The sequence below is a fragment of the Tamandua tetradactyla genome, chromosome X (genome assembly GCF_023851605.1).
Source record: "Tamandua tetradactyla isolate mTamTet1 chromosome X, mTamTet1.pri, whole genome shotgun sequence".
NCBI classification, from domain to species: domain Eukaryota; kingdom Metazoa; phylum Chordata; class Mammalia; order Pilosa; family Myrmecophagidae; genus Tamandua; species Tamandua tetradactyla.
Genome location: NC_135353.1, coordinates 126,205,470 through 126,223,268, shown reverse-complemented (window position 1 = coordinate 126,223,268; position 17,799 = coordinate 126,205,470). Strand labels below are relative to the sequence as shown.

At 34.3% G+C, this 17,799-nt stretch overlaps 1 protein-coding gene across 4 annotated transcripts in view; it reads left to right on the top strand.

The window, feature by feature from the left end:
- KDM6A (lysine demethylase 6A) overlaps positions 1–15,685 on the top strand; it is a 295,823-nt gene extending 280,138 nt beyond the window's left edge. For 2 of the 4 annotated variants that reach the window (XM_077145579.1, XM_077145578.1), the window contains 3 exons: positions 11,678–11,804; positions 13,498–13,668; positions 14,768–15,685. In XM_077145579.1, coding sequence (XP_077001694.1) covers positions 11,678–11,804; positions 13,498–13,668; positions 14,768–14,797 — 328 coding nt within the window. In that variant the 3' untranslated portion in view covers positions 14,798–15,685. The remainder of the gene's footprint in view (positions 1–11,677; positions 11,805–13,497; positions 13,669–14,767) is intronic. The other 2 variants (XM_077145577.1, XM_077145576.1) reach the window with 1 other exon arrangement.
- Positions 15,686–17,799: the final 2,114 nt, after the last annotated feature.

The window sequence follows — 17,799 nt, the reverse complement described above, 5'->3', positions numbered from 1 at the left end:
GAGCAAAAGGGAACAAAAAAACAAATTATCGCAAGTAATATACAAATCCTTTAAAAAGTTCAATCCTAGGCACCATACTCTGTATGTAAATATAATTGGGAGGGGAGTGTTGTCTTATCCTATTATGTCTCAAAATCTTACTTTGCTCTGAATAGCAGAGTGTGTTGCTTTGGGGAAGAAAGTTATCTAAAGTCCCTGAATATGTTTAGTAAGTTGGAGATGGGCATAAACATCACCTAAAGGTAAAGGGATGGCACAGTATAGAACTCGTTTATCTTTAATGAGTGACTATGATTGTTCTTCACTTTGCTAATAAAACGCTGAAATCAACTCATTCCATTTTGGGAAAATTAGGATTTTATAAGTGAAGAGGACTTTAAAGGTCATTTAGTCAAAACTCCTACCTAATGCAGTAATTCCTAATCCATAGCATTCATGATTTGTTGTCACCTAGCAACTTCTTGAACATTCTCATTACCTCACTATAATTCTTGAATGTTCTTTTAAAAATCCTTCTTATTTCCCTAAATATATTTGGGATTTATAGAAAATAAATCACATTCAACAGTGTTTGAGAATCAACTCTATGCCAGAGACTGTTCTAAGCACTAAGGATAAACACAGTAGTGTTTAAGGTAAAGTCCCTGCCCTTGGGTGACTTAAACTCTAGTGGAGTTAAACAATTCCCCAAACAGATAAATAAATTACTCGATAAGTAAGATGAGTAAGATAAGGAATAGTAAGGGGGAATGGGAGGAGCAGGAGTGCTGTTTTTGCCAGAGTGGTCAGGGAAGGTGTCTGAGAAGATAATGGTTTTGTTTAGAAGTGAATAATGAATAATGAGAGCCAGCCAGGCAAAGATCCTGGGGTTTAGAACATTTCAGGCCCAGAAAAAACAAATGAAGGCTAAATCGCCTTTTCCTTTTTTATGGGACAAAAAGGCCAGTGTGACTATAGTCAAACATGGGAAAGTAAGAGTGGTAACATTAAGCTCAATAAAGTGAGCAGGAACCAGATCGTGCATGAATTTTTAGATCATGGTAAGAAGTTTATGTATTAATTCTGGGTGCTACAGGTCCCATTAGAAAATTTTAAGCAGGAGAAGGATGTATTCTGATTTAAATTTTAAGAAAATGAATCTGGTTGCTTTTTGGAGAATGGATTGTAAGGGGCAAGGTTAGAAGTAAGGAGGACAGTTTGAGATAATTGCAGCTATATAGACCAATCTGGACAGAAATTTACCAGTGGAGTCAGAGAGAGGGATCAAACTTAGGGACCGTTGTGGAGCTAAAGTTCACCAATCTTGCTTATAGATTGTATTGTGGGGTAAGAGGAGAAAAAGGAATTAAGGAAAGGTTTCTGTTCTTCTTTGTACCTGGTCTTCATTAATTTAAAAATCTCTCATCTCTATCATCTTTCCATAACCCTCATTCTACTAGACCTCCTTCCAGTTTATCAGTGTCCCTCTTAATATTTGAAATACTGGGCATTAACACTTGCACTGTCTTTGTTACAAAAGTTTTCTTGTGTTGAAATTGGACACACAAAATTGAGGTATTTTTCTACTTAAAATTATTGGTGATGCTGTTGTTCCATACACTTTCCTTGCACGATTGTTTTTGTCTTTGTGCTTTTGTTTCTTTGTTTTGAACTGAACACATGTATGTACTTATCTGTACTCCATTTTACCCTGGATTACAAAATAGCCAATCATTTGAATCTTGATTGTAGCCCTCTTTATGTTATGAATTCTACTCCTAGCTTGAGTTATCATGAGATATGATTAGCAAGCTCTTTTTGTCATTACAGATTGAAAATGTTAACCAGAACAAGTCTAGACCCTTAGGTCTTGCTTCATAAGCTTCCTTTTTAAAATACAGTCACTCAGCCATTGTTAAAAATATACTTGCCACCAGCCAATATTACTTCCTTTCTTTCATCTGTACTTTTTTCACTTAATGAATATTTGCAGACTGTGTACAAGGCACTGAGCTAGGTCCTTTCTTCAGGTAAAAAATAGTGCCTATATTAAATAGATTGAAAGTAATGCAATGACAGATCCACTGGATTCTTTCCAGCTCACAATCAGAGAAGTCTTTTAAGCTGTGCTTTCTTGGGAGAAAGATAATTTCTGACGGGTAAAGATGTAGAGGTGCAGAAAATAGAGAACAACAGCTTCTAAAGCCAGCTTAAGACCGAATTCTTACACTATCAGGAAGATACTTGATAATGTGTCATCCATAAAATACTGTATATACATATACCATATCTCCTTAAGTCCAACACAGTTATATTTTCTTCCAGTGAAAGAATAAATCCCTTCTCTCTAGTTGAGCACCAGGCAAAATAGTTGGCTTACATGTAGGGGCCATGTTGTATGAAAAATTCATCTCATCAACTACTAAATTTACTCAGCATGGTAAGCTGCTCACAGTGTGAGAGTTTCAGAGAAATTCAGACTGCCTAGAGAAACAGCAGATGCATACTCACCCAAGCCATCTTCTGTCTTCCTGGTCTCATTATCTCCCCAACACCTGACTAACATCCCTCTCTATTATGTATTCAGGTGCACTTAAATGCGTATATGACCCAACTCTACTGTGTGTATGTTGACAACAATTGGTGGTACATTCTGGCTTGAGCACAGTGCTGAGTAGTAAAATAAGATATTGTTGTAAAAGTTGGTTAGTGGCAAATTATGCTTTGCCAACCTTAAGACTTTATTTTGTGAAGAGCTGGTGGGTTTTTAACTAAAATGATCTAATTTGAGTTTCATAACGATCTTTCTGGCAGTTAAAATAAGTAGGATATGTTTTTTGTTGGTAAGGGAGTGAATCAAAGACCTTTTCTGTTTTCCAGTCTGGATTCTGGACAGTTTAGTAACAATGCTAGTTAATAAATTGCCTGGTACCTGGCCAAGCAGTAAGCAAAGTACTTTACAGACTGTATCTCAGTTAATCCTCACAGTGTCCCAAAGTCACCCAATTTTGTTTAGAGGCAGAGCCAGAATTTAAATCCTTGTCTGTCTGAAATGAACACACTCACTTGTGTCTGTGACATATGACTTCATTTGAGGGTGGTAGCAAGTTTGTGGAGCCAGTGAAATAGCTGGTAGAGCTATTTAGAAATGGCTGTAGGAAATGCAGAAATCCAGAGAGTAGTCGAAGTAGGAGTTGACTGACTAGGGAGTATTCTGTTTGGCAGTTTGTAATTGTCTTAAGAGGAAGAGGTGGTGAAGAGATGGGGACAATACCTGGGGGAGTACTTCTTATTTAAGAACAGGAAAAGGGGGGAACTAGACTAGAACTGCTAGAGTCAGAGAGACAGGAGAGCATAGAGAATGTATTACTACGACAGGTCTATAGTTCCTTATTCTAAACCTTTTAGGCCAGGTGTGTTCAGAATTTTTTGGATTTACAAAGGCAATACAATATTTTTATAATTTAAACTTCCAGCAAGTTCTGTAGCAGTACCCTGGAATCAAACATATTAATACTTCTGCAGTAAAACATATAAATAGTTACTCTCAATAGGCTAAATGAAAACTATGAATAGCCTTAGGTTAAGCACCAATGAGTTTATATAAAATTTATGAAATTTTAGGGGGATTATAGTAAGGAATTATTAACCTATGATTGCACCAGGTGATTTAATAATGGGGAATGGTGCTATCTCTTGTTGTCATCTACCAATTCCTTATTTTCATTTTGAGAATGAACTAACCTGTTGTTCCTTGAACAGATCAACATCATTATTCGTTGTTCCCCCCCCCACCCCCCACCCCCAGTATTTTCAAGTTCCAGTTGGGTTTTTCCTGCAACTCCTTAAAGCCCTTCCTCTAAGTAACTCTTTTAGTAAATTTCTTCCAATTTCAGCAACCTAGCTATTTTACTAAAATACATGAGTCTTTATACTCTACATTCTCCCAAACACCTCCTGTACTGACATCAATCAGAAGAATATTCGTTATCCTGATTATATCTTTCATTTCATTATGCAGTGAACTTGACCGAAAAGTTCATAACCTAACTCCTAAGGAATATTTTAGTGGAAACTCAATGCGTAACTTTCTCTTTTGATTTCATTTAGCTGTTGAAACTTTTTTCCACATACCCCATATGTTGCAAGTCAACTTCGTTTCTCCTTCTTTGGACCAAACTTTTAAGTGTGTCTCTTGGGTTTAAGCCCTACTTGTTCATTCATATAAGCTGAAGAATATAGATTTAAATCTTTGTTGTTAAAAATTTCATATAGACTTCACATTGCCAACATCTGCTAACAAGAAGCAGATTTTTTAATATTTTTAATAATGATCAAATTTGCATGTTAGAATACTTTGCAGCAAAATGAAACATTAAATGGAGAGCAGAAGATTTGGGGACATGAATTAGAAAACTATTGCTGCAGTTCAGACAAGAGGAGAGATAGGTTTAGAGGGTAAGATATACTACAGTAAAAGGTGAGGGAGGAGTCTGTGTTCCTGGGCTTTGGCTTGTGTGATTCAATGGGACATTTGTGCTTGCCAGTAAGATTGGGAATAAGAGAACAGGAAGTGGGGAATAATGACTACCAGCTTGGCTGGCTTTAAACATGTAGAACTTAAATTCCTCCTATGATTTTTAAGTGGAAATTTCTATCAAGCAGCCAGGTGAATATATGGTTCTATTGTTTCAAAAAGGAGTCTGAGATATAGATTTGTAGCCCTCAGCTGGCTGATAAATAATCCCTGTTAAGGTGCTAGCTGTTGAGGCTTCTGAACCATTAGCTGTTTTGAGGTAGCAGAGTGACCACATTAAAAAATGAATTAAGAAAGACTTCAGTCTTCCTTAAAAAGGAAGAGAGACTACCAGTCTCTTCCTTTAATTCATTCAAGTATGACAGTTTTTCCATGTTGCACTATCTCATTTTCCTGTAAAATATAGAAAATTTGTATATTACACATTGCTGCAATCCCCCAAAACTTATTTATACTTCCTCCAACCTTTTATTTTGAAATTTTCAGGCATACTGAAAAAGTTGAAAGAATAAGTTTTTGCCATATTTATTTACTTACTCTCTGTATATACACACACATGCTATACCTTCTTTTTGACTGTGGTATATGAAAAAGTAATTTATAGGCATCGTGGAAACATCATTCTAAGTACTTCAACTTGCATTTCTTAAGAGATGCATACATTATACATAACCACAATATCATCTATCATACCTAAGAAAATAAAAATTCACTAATATCAGCTATTATACTGGCTGTCTTTAAATTTCCCAAACTCTCCAAAAAGTTTTTGTTTTTTTTTTTACCTTCCCCCCTCCATCTGTTCCCCCCATCCAGATTCAGTCAAGGTTCACACTGGATCCAGTATGTAATCCTTGCATCTACTTTAGTGTTTCTTAAATCTTTTAGAGTCTTTTTTTTCATGCCATTTTCTTTTAGAAAAGATCAGGCCTTTGTCTTGTACAGATTTCCACATTCTGGATTTGTTTTTTCGTATTTGGGTTAAACATTTTGACAAGAGCTATTGATGTTTACCTTTGGTAAACCTCTGCTCCAGTATAAACTATGTCATTTGTCATAGATATTTTTATTAGTAGGTCCTGAGTGAATGAAATTTTACTAAATAGGCATTTTAAAATTGAAAATGGGAGGGGGTTATTACTGCTGCTTTTTATCTATCTTTGTCAAAGTATACAGTTCTTACTTTAAAACAAGTTGAGTTAAAGGGGATTCTCACTCTTTACAAATTCATGATCCCTGTTTTCAGATATTTGCAATGTAATTACTTTGACCTACGTCTTCTCCTTGTACAATGCTAAGATTCTTTTTCACTTCACTTTCATAAAAATCATACATTCATTATGTTTAACCATTGAAGTATTCCTTAAAAGCACACAAATGATTGTGCAGCAGGTGATCTCTTGAGACGATTGGTAAAATTTTAGACTATTAGCAAGTTAATATAATGATAGTATGTTTCTTGGTATATTGGATACTTTGGTTTATTCACCAACTGCTTTGTTAGTTCAACTCAAATCACTGTGATAAGATATAGTTCTGTAAATTTAAATTACTTCAAAAATAGAATGCCAAGGACCCTATTTTCCTCTGAAAAGTTCAATATTAGGAAATCTTGGATTTAGCTATTGTTAGAATTAATATTAATTATGATAACCCCTGACCCACCTCCTTTTTTTTGATGGAGTAAGTTAATATTCATGGACTTAGTGCTGTTTCTCAATCAGAATTTAGAAAGAACATAAATGATTTTATGCTGAGGAGTAGAAAATTAATTTTAAGAATACACATTCTCTTGTGTACTTCCTATCATCTATCAGATAGTTATGCATTCTAAAATGACTGATAACTTATAAACCAATAGTTAAAAATAAATGCTCTAAAATATAACCAATATCAGGTCCATTGAAGACCACTCACCACAAAATTCTTGTCATATCATTTTGTCATTCTTTTGACCATCATTTAAGGCACTGTTACTATATTTCAGTTTTTAAATATACTATCTTGGGTGCGTGGGTTGTTCAGTGGTAGAATGCTCCCCTTCCATGTGGGAGACCCAGGTTCGATTCCCAGACCATGCACCCCAAAATGTATATATATATACATATATATATATATACTCTCTTATATGCATAGTATTAGTGCTCTGTGTACTTTGTGCCTTTTGTAGAAGTGTGAACCTTGTGTTATCTGCTTTTCCTTTTTTATTTTGCTAAGTCTTGGGGTCTGTGTTATATAATATCCCAGTAAAAATTTACTGGGATTTATAGCAGTGTGCAGTTGTCTAGAGTCCAGTCTGCCTTCAAATCTTGGCTTCGTCATTCATTGACTGGGGTACAGTGCGCAAATACTAAGCCTATTAGTTCCTCTTCTGACAAATGGAAATAATAATACTATCTAACATGATTTTTATATGTGTCTGTGGGTCTTAGGATAGAGTAAAGTAAAAATAAAACATGGTGTGTGAAAGTCAGTGAACTAGTATCTTTGAAAAATATTGTTACAATTTTTAGACATTGTTTTCAATTTCCTCATTTATGAAGAGGTTTGTAGTGCTTCTTACTTGCCTGATCATAAAAATCACCTGGGGCTATTATTAAACTAAGTTTTCAGGCTCTATTCCTTCTAAATAAACTCAAAGCTCAAGCTCTGTGGGGAGAACCCTGGGAATTGGTTTCACAGTGGCCTAAGTATATCTTATGATCAGGCAAGTTAAGGATACCCTGGATTAGATAAAGTCTCTTTAGAGCTAAGTTGTTTTTTTTTTGCCCCCTCCGGTTTCCCCTTCCACATATCATAGGTATTTCCTTGCCTCCATAATATGTACTTTATCATAAGTACAGAGTTTGGAATATAAATTAAAACAAACTATTAACTCCCTTTTCACATTTGATTTCCATTTTAGCAAGAATAAATGAGGTGTTCTACAACCCTTTGTAGCAGTGTATCTAATAATTGAACAAAACTTCCAAAACTGTCAGCAGATAATGGTATATACCATAAAGACCAATCCATTAGCATAGATCCCAGTGCTGCCCTGGGGGGTCTTCTAATACACCATTGGGTTTAAACAAAAACTAAATATTCTAAAACTCTGCATTCTTATGGTTAACATTTATTTGCTTTCATACTTATTTTTTTCACCCCAAAGTTTACAGAACCTTTATTTTTTTCACCCCAAAGTTTACAGAACCTATCCTAAGATACTCATTTTTTTCATTGACTGAGACCTTGATTTTCAGCCATGTGGTTGGTTTAAATGAAACTGTTAGTTGTCTTGTTGACATTCCAAGACTTGGTGTTGTCCTTGGGCAGCACCACCCTGAAGTGACAGATGACAAGAAAGCTTAGAAGGCTTACAGTTAACACTGTGTCAGGCTCCCTTTTCCTTCATGGCCCTTTTCAATAAGAGACTGGGCAAAGCAAGCCACCTCTTGGTATTTAATTTGCGCACCATTTGCTGCTTAGTTGTGGAGATTGTTACCATAAAGACTTTAAAAGTACCATGTTGGTTTAACCCATGTTTCATTTGTCTCCACAAACAACTCATTTGGGAACTCATTTTGGAAACTTTGTCCCCAGAATGTGAGAGTAAACCCCAGTGTTTTCTTTTTTTTTAACATGGGCAGGTACCGGGAATCGAACCCGGGACTCGAACCCGGGACTTCTGGCATGGCAGGCGAGAACTCTGCCTGCTGAGCCACTGTGACCTGCCCCCCAGTGTTTTCTTAACTACAACATAATAATAATAATATCATTATGATTTCATTCCTATTATCCTCCTGCCCCATAAACCTCATTCCAAGATTAAAATCTCCTAAGAGCATTCTAATGTATGGCGTTAAAAATAAGGTATTTTTTACTCTCTATTTTATGCCTTGTTTTTCTGTAAACCCACATCTCTTAAAAAAAAGATTGAAGTACACACAATTTCATGGGCAAGTTATTTCTAATGTATGAACCTCTCTTTGTGCAAGTAAATTATAATCATTTAAATATATTATTAAATTATTTTTTTTGATCTGAAAAAATAATTATCCAAAGAGCGATTGTTCTCTAACTAATCCTCACAGTTCTTGCCTTCTTTCCTTTGCTCTTGGCTTCCATGTGCCCAATAGGTTCCTTCCCCCTACATATCCTTCCTGTTCATATCTAAATTGACAACTCCTTTTTTTTTTTTTTTTTTACATGGACAGGCACAGGGAATCGAACCGGGTCTCTCTTGCTTTGCTGGCTGTGCCTGCTGAGCTATTGTGGCCTGCCCTAAATTGACAACTTCTTTATGCAAACTTCTCTGATTTACATCTCCCTTATCTAAAGATAATTTCTCCCTTCCTTTTAGCATCTCTTTCACTATCGTCTGTTTATCTTTTGCCTACTGTATTGACTTACGAATCTATGTTGTACATTAATTACTGTGTAAATAAGACTCTGGATCATTTGTCCTCATATTGTCTTCAGTTTTCTTGTTTTAATATCCCGGGTATATTTTCATTCTATCCCCTGTATGAAGTTATTCTGTAAAATCTCATCTGTTTTTAAGCTTCATCTTTGCAGATGGATTTTTAAATAGATTACATTTTACTGTGTAACTTCAAATATACCAAGCTGTCGATCAGCTTCTTGTGATTTCTTTTAAACCAGGAGCTGTTGTTATTTCCTACCTTTTTATATTGTCTTTCATCCATGAAACCAGACTGATCCTTGAAAGTCAAAGAATTCTTTCCTTCTCTCGTTCCTTAAATCATTGCTGACCCTATTCTTAAAATGCCAATGTACAAAACAGCATTTCCTGTCTTCTACTTCTTTTCTATTCTTAGTTGCTATAACATTTATTCAAATTTGTTAAAATTAAAATTATGAGGAAATGACAGCCCTGAGTTTACTGTAGTTTATTAGCACTTCAAAACTCTCAGAAGTTGTCTTTATATGTCTGGGATTAATGAAAGCAGAACTCATTCCTGTTAAGTCAAGTCTTGAGTATTATATCTATATCTTCCCTAGGATCCTTTCCCTAATTCCCTAAATGTCTTTACTTTCTGTTTATTTTTCCCTTTTTGATAGAATTGGTTCCTTTCTTTAGACTTGCTCATGGCTGTGGGCTCCTTAAGAGCCTCTGTCTCTCTAAATTTTCCTTCTTTTGTAATTGCTGCCCTTCTAAAGATGGGAAGGAACAAAAGATTTCAAAGTTAAGGAAAAAACATAAGGCAACTACAATTTTATTATTCATTGTCAGATAAGATCTGCCAGTTTTCTAAGATTGTAGTATCTCTCTCTCTCTCTCTCACACACACACAAAAAATAAAAAATAAAACCTTGATTCTACAAGGAAACTACTCAGTTTAGTGTTTATTCTTAACAACCCTAACTCCAACCCTTTGTTACTTGCTGGAAATAGTATGTTTCCTTTTTCTAGATGAAACTACCAAACTAATCATAAGTTATAAACTACAATCTTAATTGCCAGAATAGGTGGTAGTATTAGAGATGAAAGTACATATACTGAGTAAAGAGTAGAATAATACTCCACAGATGTTGAAAAAAATTGTGCTGAGCCTCAAATCTCATCTTCAGAAGAGAAGAACAGGGGGGAAAGTGGGTAAGAATAAGACTTGAAATTTCCTGCCTTTAAAAACCCCTACTGCAACCACTTAAATAGCTTTATGATATCAAACCAATTTAGCTTCTCTGAGCCCCAGTTTCCACATTTGTAGAATGGAGATAATAGTGCCTCCTGCATTGGATTGCTATGAAGCCTAAATGGCATAGTATGTGTAGAGTACCTGATATCATGCCTGTTACTAAGACTCATGAATGTTAGCTCTCTCTTTTATGTTTATTATTTCATTTTTTTTTCCTACATGGGAGCAGAAATGTTTCCATATATTCCAAAGATATCTGCAGAGTTTTAGGCATTATTTTTCTGTGAAGGAGATCTTATTTTAAAGGACTACTTGGAAAATTAGTAAGATCTGTGCCCCCAGAGGTGAATTGTATGGGATGTAGAGAAGGAAAAAAGGGAGGAACAGGTACAAGGAAGTTGCCTTTACAGCTTCAAAATTGATAGTGTTTTTTATTTATTAAGTAAGTTATAAGAGTATCTTAACAGTATTTAACCTAGTAAATTATAAATAGCAAGGAAATATAAATTAGAAATTAAATATGCTGTTATTTTAAAATACAATTTTTTATTTGTTTGATAATCAGGTGTCCCTATTCTAGGCCAGGTACTATCCTAGGCAGTGGATAAATAGCATGAACAAGACATTTGCTTTCAAACAACATTTAGTTGCTAAATCCATTTCCTTTTCTTTATGGTATTTTCATTTTCATTATCTACAAATATTAAAGCTGTAAAATGCATTAGATATCATCTCTGTTCAAATGGAGATTCACAGGACAGTAACAATTTAGCAGACAGTTCCTAGATTTCCCTATAGCAAACTATAGGAAAATCACAAATTGTGAGAATTCCTGTGTTGTTAGCATCATAAATATGAGTTTAGAAAAGGAATAAATAAGAAAAGTTCAATTATGTTAATATAAATGAAGGATTCCATTATATTCTAAAATTGAGGTAGTAAATGTCTTTTCTTCTTCATTAGCACTATATAGTTAAACCAATTTTGTATCCTGTGGTGATTAGATCTATATATATTGTTTCTGCTTATGAACTCAAAAGTTTCAAAAGCAACTACATGGATGATGTTGTTTGTGTCTAGGTAGTGTTGATAGAAATAATGTGCCTGCTTGCCTTACTGGAATCATAACATTTCAGAACTGGAATTCAGACCCCTTATTTCAAGGATGAGGAAATTGACTCCCAGAGAGGTTAACCAACTTGCCCAAATAAGAGCCAAACTTAGCAACTTATATTTAAGCAAGGGGTCAGTTCTTGTATATTAAGAGCATTCTATTCTAATATTCAGATATCAGTTATTCTCAACTTTAAATGACCTAATATTGTCATTGCCAGACCTGTTGAGCATTGTCTCATTCTTTTCTAATCTGAAAATATCTGAGAAATTGATGAAAGAAAAATTATGAAGTTATAGGCATTAAAACCGAGTCTCTTGGAGATATTCTAATAGGCATGTATTTTATGCTACAAAATAGTCAATATTCAGTTGCTGGTCACAAATAATTTTTCCCCCACAATAGGTATTGTCTCCTGAGAACTCTGAAGCAATGTCAGACATTGAGGGACGCTCTCATTGCTGCAGGAAAAGAGATTATATGGCATGGGCGGACAAAAGAAGAACCAGCCCATTACTGTAGCATATGTGAGGTAAGTAACTGTTCTTCTCCAAAGTTGTTTTATAAAGCCTCTTCTCTCTCCACTTTGGGTTTCTCTTTTATTTATACTTTTTATGTAATACATTTTACTAAAATTGGCTTTCTCTTCAATCTTGCTATTTTCTTGTTATTTCACTATTTTATTAAAATTTAATCTGATGATACAGTACTTCACTAACTGAATTAACCCTAGAAGTATCTATTACAGTCATTCTTCCAATAGGTCTTTAATAGATGATAATCATCAAATTCATTCTGAGATTTTAAACTAGGAACAATCCAGATGTCAAATAAATTGAATATAATTTGATATAGCTCCTGGCAGATCACTGTTAAGTCTACTCTGGTTTAGTACACAATATATTTGTCAGTCTTCTCCTATGGCCAAGGCTTGCAAGAGGTATAGAAACAAAGATATGGTGCCTGCTCTGAAGGAACTTCGAGTCTACTCAGGGAAAACAAATTATGAACAGCTCATTGTGATGAACATGAAACTATGATGAATGTGAAGCTGGACATATTAACTGTTTTGAAAACACCAAGGGAAAAATAACTTAATTTTCCCTTCTCATATTGGGCTAAGAGATCATACAAGTATTAACATTTGAGTCCGTCCTTGAAGGATTAATGTAATTTCAACAACAAAAAAATGGTGAGAATTGGGGAAAGTATGTCAGTATGGGTTATAGGAACAATATAGGGGTGGGGAAATGGAATGATTTATTCAGAAAAGGGTAAGAAGTCCATTGTTGCTGGGGCATAGAAGATGCAAATTCTGGGTATAATTTGATATTTAGTCTGAGGTTACCGAAGCCATTAGAAGTTTTTGAGCAAAGGACTGTGGTATGTGTTTCAGAGAGAAAGGTAGTTGAAAAGATGGAGATAGAAAGCAATGGTCTTAAGAAAGAATTACTATCTTAAGGGCTAGACTAGAACCTGGCATTGGGAATATTTAAGAAGAGGAGTCATTCAAAAATATCTACAAGGCAAAGTAAGAAAGACAACTTGTTAAATGGCAGAAGTGAGGGGCAAGTTGAAGAATGTTCACAACTTTTCTGGCCCAGCAAAAAAGGAGACAGAAAGAAGTCACCTCTTCACTGGGGAATAAAAGACCTGGGACAGACTCCAAAAAAAAGCCAGAGGCCAGGTTCTTTGCTACTCCTCGTAAATCTGCCAGAAATGCTTCCCAAAAAACCCAGAGTGCCCCAATCAACCTAAAACCCAGCAACTCGACCAGAAGGAAACATCAGGATTACCTGAAGAGCTTTATAAAAATACCTAAGTCCTGGGGCAGGCCACAGTGGCTTAGCAAGCAGAGTTCTTGCCTGCCATGCTGGAGACCTGGGTTTGATTCCCAGTGCCTGCTGCCCATGCAGAAAAAAAAACCTAAGTCCTGCCCCCTTTTGCATCCTCTTCAGAGAGTGCTAAACTTAAAATATTTCTAAAAACGTCCATGGGTAATTCTGATATATGTTCTTGGGTTTAGGAACCAGTGTTTTGAAGTAAAATCTATTTTTTAATTGTTCTTCTTTGTATTTGCTAATGGGAAAATACTGCTTCTCTGTGATTGTGTTTATTATTAAAGCATCAGATTTGCTTCTAAGATTAAAAAAATAATGATTATTCTAAAACAGTACAATAAATACCACTGTTTCTATTGAATGCTTTTTTCTTGCATAAAATAGGTGGAAGTTTTTGATCTGCTTTTTGTCACTAATGAAAGCAATTCTCGAAAGACCTACATAGTACATTGCCAAGATTGTGCACGAAAAACAAACGGAAACCTGGAAAATTTTGTGGTGCTAGAACAGTACAAAATGGAGGACCTGATGCAAGTCTATGACCAATTTACATTAGTAAGTGATATCAACATGTGAGTACATAGTTAGCTAGGTTGTGAAGCAGCAGTATGTGCTCTGCCACCTGATAAGTAGGAGGTAATGAAATATTTAAATTTTCCTTTGGCTCATTAGATATTGTATGAGGAAATATTCATATCATTCTTCCACTTCCAAGTAATTTATTCATATACAATTGGTATATATCATTTTCGCTTTTCTTCCTGGGTGAAAAGAAAATAATGTCAGCCTGATATTACAATTACATTTAAAATCTTTATATGTTTTAGAACACTACCATATCTTTTATGTCATTTATTCCCAGTTGATAAAATGTTTGTGAAAATAGATTATTAGTGCCTACTATAGGGATGATCAAAACATGAATCAGCAAGTACGCTTTTAAGTATACTTAGAGCTAATTATACTTATTTAAAATTTTATCCTTGCCAGAAGTAGTATCCTCATGAGAATTTTTGATGGAACTTAACTTCCCTGATATATAATCTTATGAAATTCAAGTATACTTAATAAAAATTGCACACAGCTTTTAATTTCAAATGGAAGATACTTAGGGAGAAGTTAGCAGATAATAGCTTTATGATTAGAAACAAATAATTTATGAATTGTTGATTTCCTAATGCTTTTCTCTCAGACACATGTGACCAGAAACTGAATTTTTGAAATTTAATTCCCGATCTTTTCACTTGAATGGTCTTTAAGATTGCTTGAGTATTTTTGTTAAAAATATTTTTCTACATGCCTCTTTTTCCTTATCAGTCTAAAGAAATGGTCAACCTAATATTCCAGGAGCTTTTGACTAATTAGTGAAGAAGTACAGAAAAATGGTGGTACATTGAGTAGGGTAGTGGTCTCAGACTCTTAGAAAATTGCCAGGTGGGAGACAGTAAGGGAGGTTGTGCTTTTACATAGTGTAGCAGGTTATTGAACTTTTTTTTTTTTATTAATTAACGGAAAAATTTATTGAACTTTTTTAAGAGTTATTTACTTTAACTTCATAGGCATTCTATGTGTTACTTTGTAGCCATGAGCTAGGGAACACTACTAGCAGTTTGCATACCAAAATAATTATAGCATACCTTGCTTTTATTTTCAGGCTCCTCCATTACCATCCTCCTCTTCTTGATATTGTTTCGTGGACATTAAATGAGACCTTTTCTGCTATTCAGGAAGTAACCCAGTTCTGCACCACTGATTTTTGTAGCTATCTCGCAAGGCTGCTGGCTGAAAACTGTGTCTATGCAACCTTCCAAGTGCGGAGTGTCAACCAATTGGACAGCAGAGAGCCCTGCTCCTACCCCAGGACTCTAACAAAGCTGATCCAGTTGTACTTCAGAAAGAAAATAATAATTTCCATGTTTTGTATATATCTGACAAAACTGGCAGCACCATACAGACTACTGACTTGAAGACAACCTCTTTTTATATTTCTCTATTTCTGGGCTGATGAATTGGTTTTCATCTATCTTTTCCCCTTTCAGAATTTTCCTTGGAAAAAGATAATAGCCTAGCTGGTCATTTCTTTGTAAGGTAGTTAGCAATTTTAAGTCTTTCTTTGGTCAACTTTTTTTTAATGTGAAAAGTTAGGTAAGAAATTTTTTACTGCTTTTATGTTTTTCTGTCTTGTTTTGAAACCATGACGGTTACACTTTTGGTTCCTAAATAAAATGTTTAAAATTAACAGCCAAGTCACAAAGATAATGGATTGCACATAGACTAAGGAATAAACTTCAGATTTGTGATTTTTGTTTCTAATCTTGATGTAAATTTACACTATTTATAAATACATATTTATTGCTTGAAAATATTTGTGAATGGAATGCTGTTATTTTTTTCCAGATTTACCTGCCATTGAAATTTTAAGGAGTTCTGTAATTTCAAACACTACTCCTATTACATTTTCTATGTGTAAATAAAACTGCTTAGCATTGTACAGAAACTTTTATTAAAATTGTTTAATGTTTAAAGTTTTCTATTGTTTGAGTTTTAAAAAGATTTTATGTACAGTGCCCAGTTTTTGTTCATTTTTCAAATCTGATTATATATATTTTATATATACTTATGTATGTATATATAATATATATAGAAATCTGGATATATATGTATAAAGCTTTAGAGCTTAAATTTTTCTCGTTTTAAGTTTCACATCTATGGTAGATTTTTTGAGGTGTCTACTGTAAAGTATTGCTTACAAAAGTATGATTATTTTTAAAGAAATATATATGGTATGTATCTTCAAGACCTAAAATGTCAGACTGGTTTATTGTTAAGTTGCAGTTATTGCAATGACAAACCAATAAACAACTGCTGCCAAAATGTAGTATATAATAGTAGAAAACAAGTAGTGATTGAACTTAAGATTTTAAAGGGGAAATTATATGGGCTTGACAAAAAATAATAACTCACTTAGAGTTTTATATTGATAAAATATTCAGGACAAAGGGCTCTATTTTAGAGTTCTAATAAATGACTTTTCTTTAAGTTAGGCAATTATGAAATCATATGCTTTGCTGTTTATATAACATGGGCGGGTATGTAAATCTCATATCACTAGTAAAATTTAGCAAGCTATATTGGCATTAACAGACAATATTGTATTTCATTTTATAAGAATGGTACCTTGCCTTTGTACTTCTATTTTATTACCCTGTTCTTTTAAAAAAATTTCTAGGAAGTTTTGGTGAAGAAGCACAGAGAGTGCTATGGATGAAGTTATGTGTGTAACTAAAGAGAATTTATAGTACTATCTGAAATGTGCTGATTACCTTAATCAGTTACTCTTTTCAAATAGTTTTGGAGAATGTTATCTTCCTAGAAACACTTTAAAGGCTGAAAGCATGGAGATATTTTATTCAGTTTGTTAATAATTTGGTAAATATTGAATATCTCTTAGGACCAATCATCTCTATAATTTCAGAAGGAAATAATTACAAATCTATTTTAGTTAAAAAGTAAGAAGGCTTATCTACATGCTGCTCAGGAAGTTTAACCACTAATGTTTTTAAGTGGTTTTCTTATATAATCTCCCATCCAGAGCCATCAATAATAAAAGAACCCAAACAAACATTTTTGCAAACAAAAATTGCAAGCCAGCCATCAAGAAGCAAAGATTATAATAATGCTAAAGCTATGTATATCTGTATGTTTCTTAACCAGTTCTAATTTATATTACCGACCTAATGTCTTATTTTCTATAGTTTTCTTAAGATAATTTATTGCCAAGATCAATATACTTATCTGGCACTTATGAATAATTTATTGGTGTTTCACTACTAATACATATTTGGATTATGTGAATTTGAAAGTGTGGGGGTGGGGGAGGGGTCAGTTCAATCTTTGCAGGAGCCCTGTGTATGAGATTATCTTGCTGTCTTTGGTGTATACCAAGCAAATCATCAATTTTAAACATTTTGTAGCATTCCCCCAAGTGATGATTTGCTTTTGAAAGGAAGACATACTTTTAGTTTGAACAGGAGAATGAAGATATTTTTTAGTGTGGCCTAAAGATAACAGCTATTTGCCCAGCACTTGTGCAAAGGATGGTGCTAGTACTTCATATATATTCTTCTGCTTAATCCTCACAATGGTCCTCTGAATCAAGTATTGTTTTAGCCCATCTTACAGATAATTGAAGCATGATGAGATCATGTAAATTGTCCAGAGTTCATTGTTGCCAAGTGACAGAGCCAGGGTTCTACTCTGGCAGTCTGATTCCAGAGCAAGTGCTATTCTACTTCCCATTGTAAAGAAATAGGAAATACTAAGTGGTCATTCTGTGTTAATATTTGAAAGAAACTTTTAAAGTTGGTAACCTATAATTAGTCTGACCCTAGAGTCCAAACCAGGACCCCTTTGAGATTGAAAGGAGCTACTATTAATTAGGTTGGACAAGCCTGGGTGTGTGGTATAATGTTTGTTAGTCTTTGGAAGAAGCATTTTGAGAATATTATTTACCTCCTCCCAGCATCATACTCCTAGATTTCTACACTGTTAGACTGGTAAGGAAGTGTGTGTTTAGGTTGTATTAGGACCCACAATTGTGGTTGAGAAATAAAGATGATGAATTTTCAGAGTGAAGATGCCAACAATGAATAAGAGGATATGATTAAAAAGGGAAATTCCTGTTTT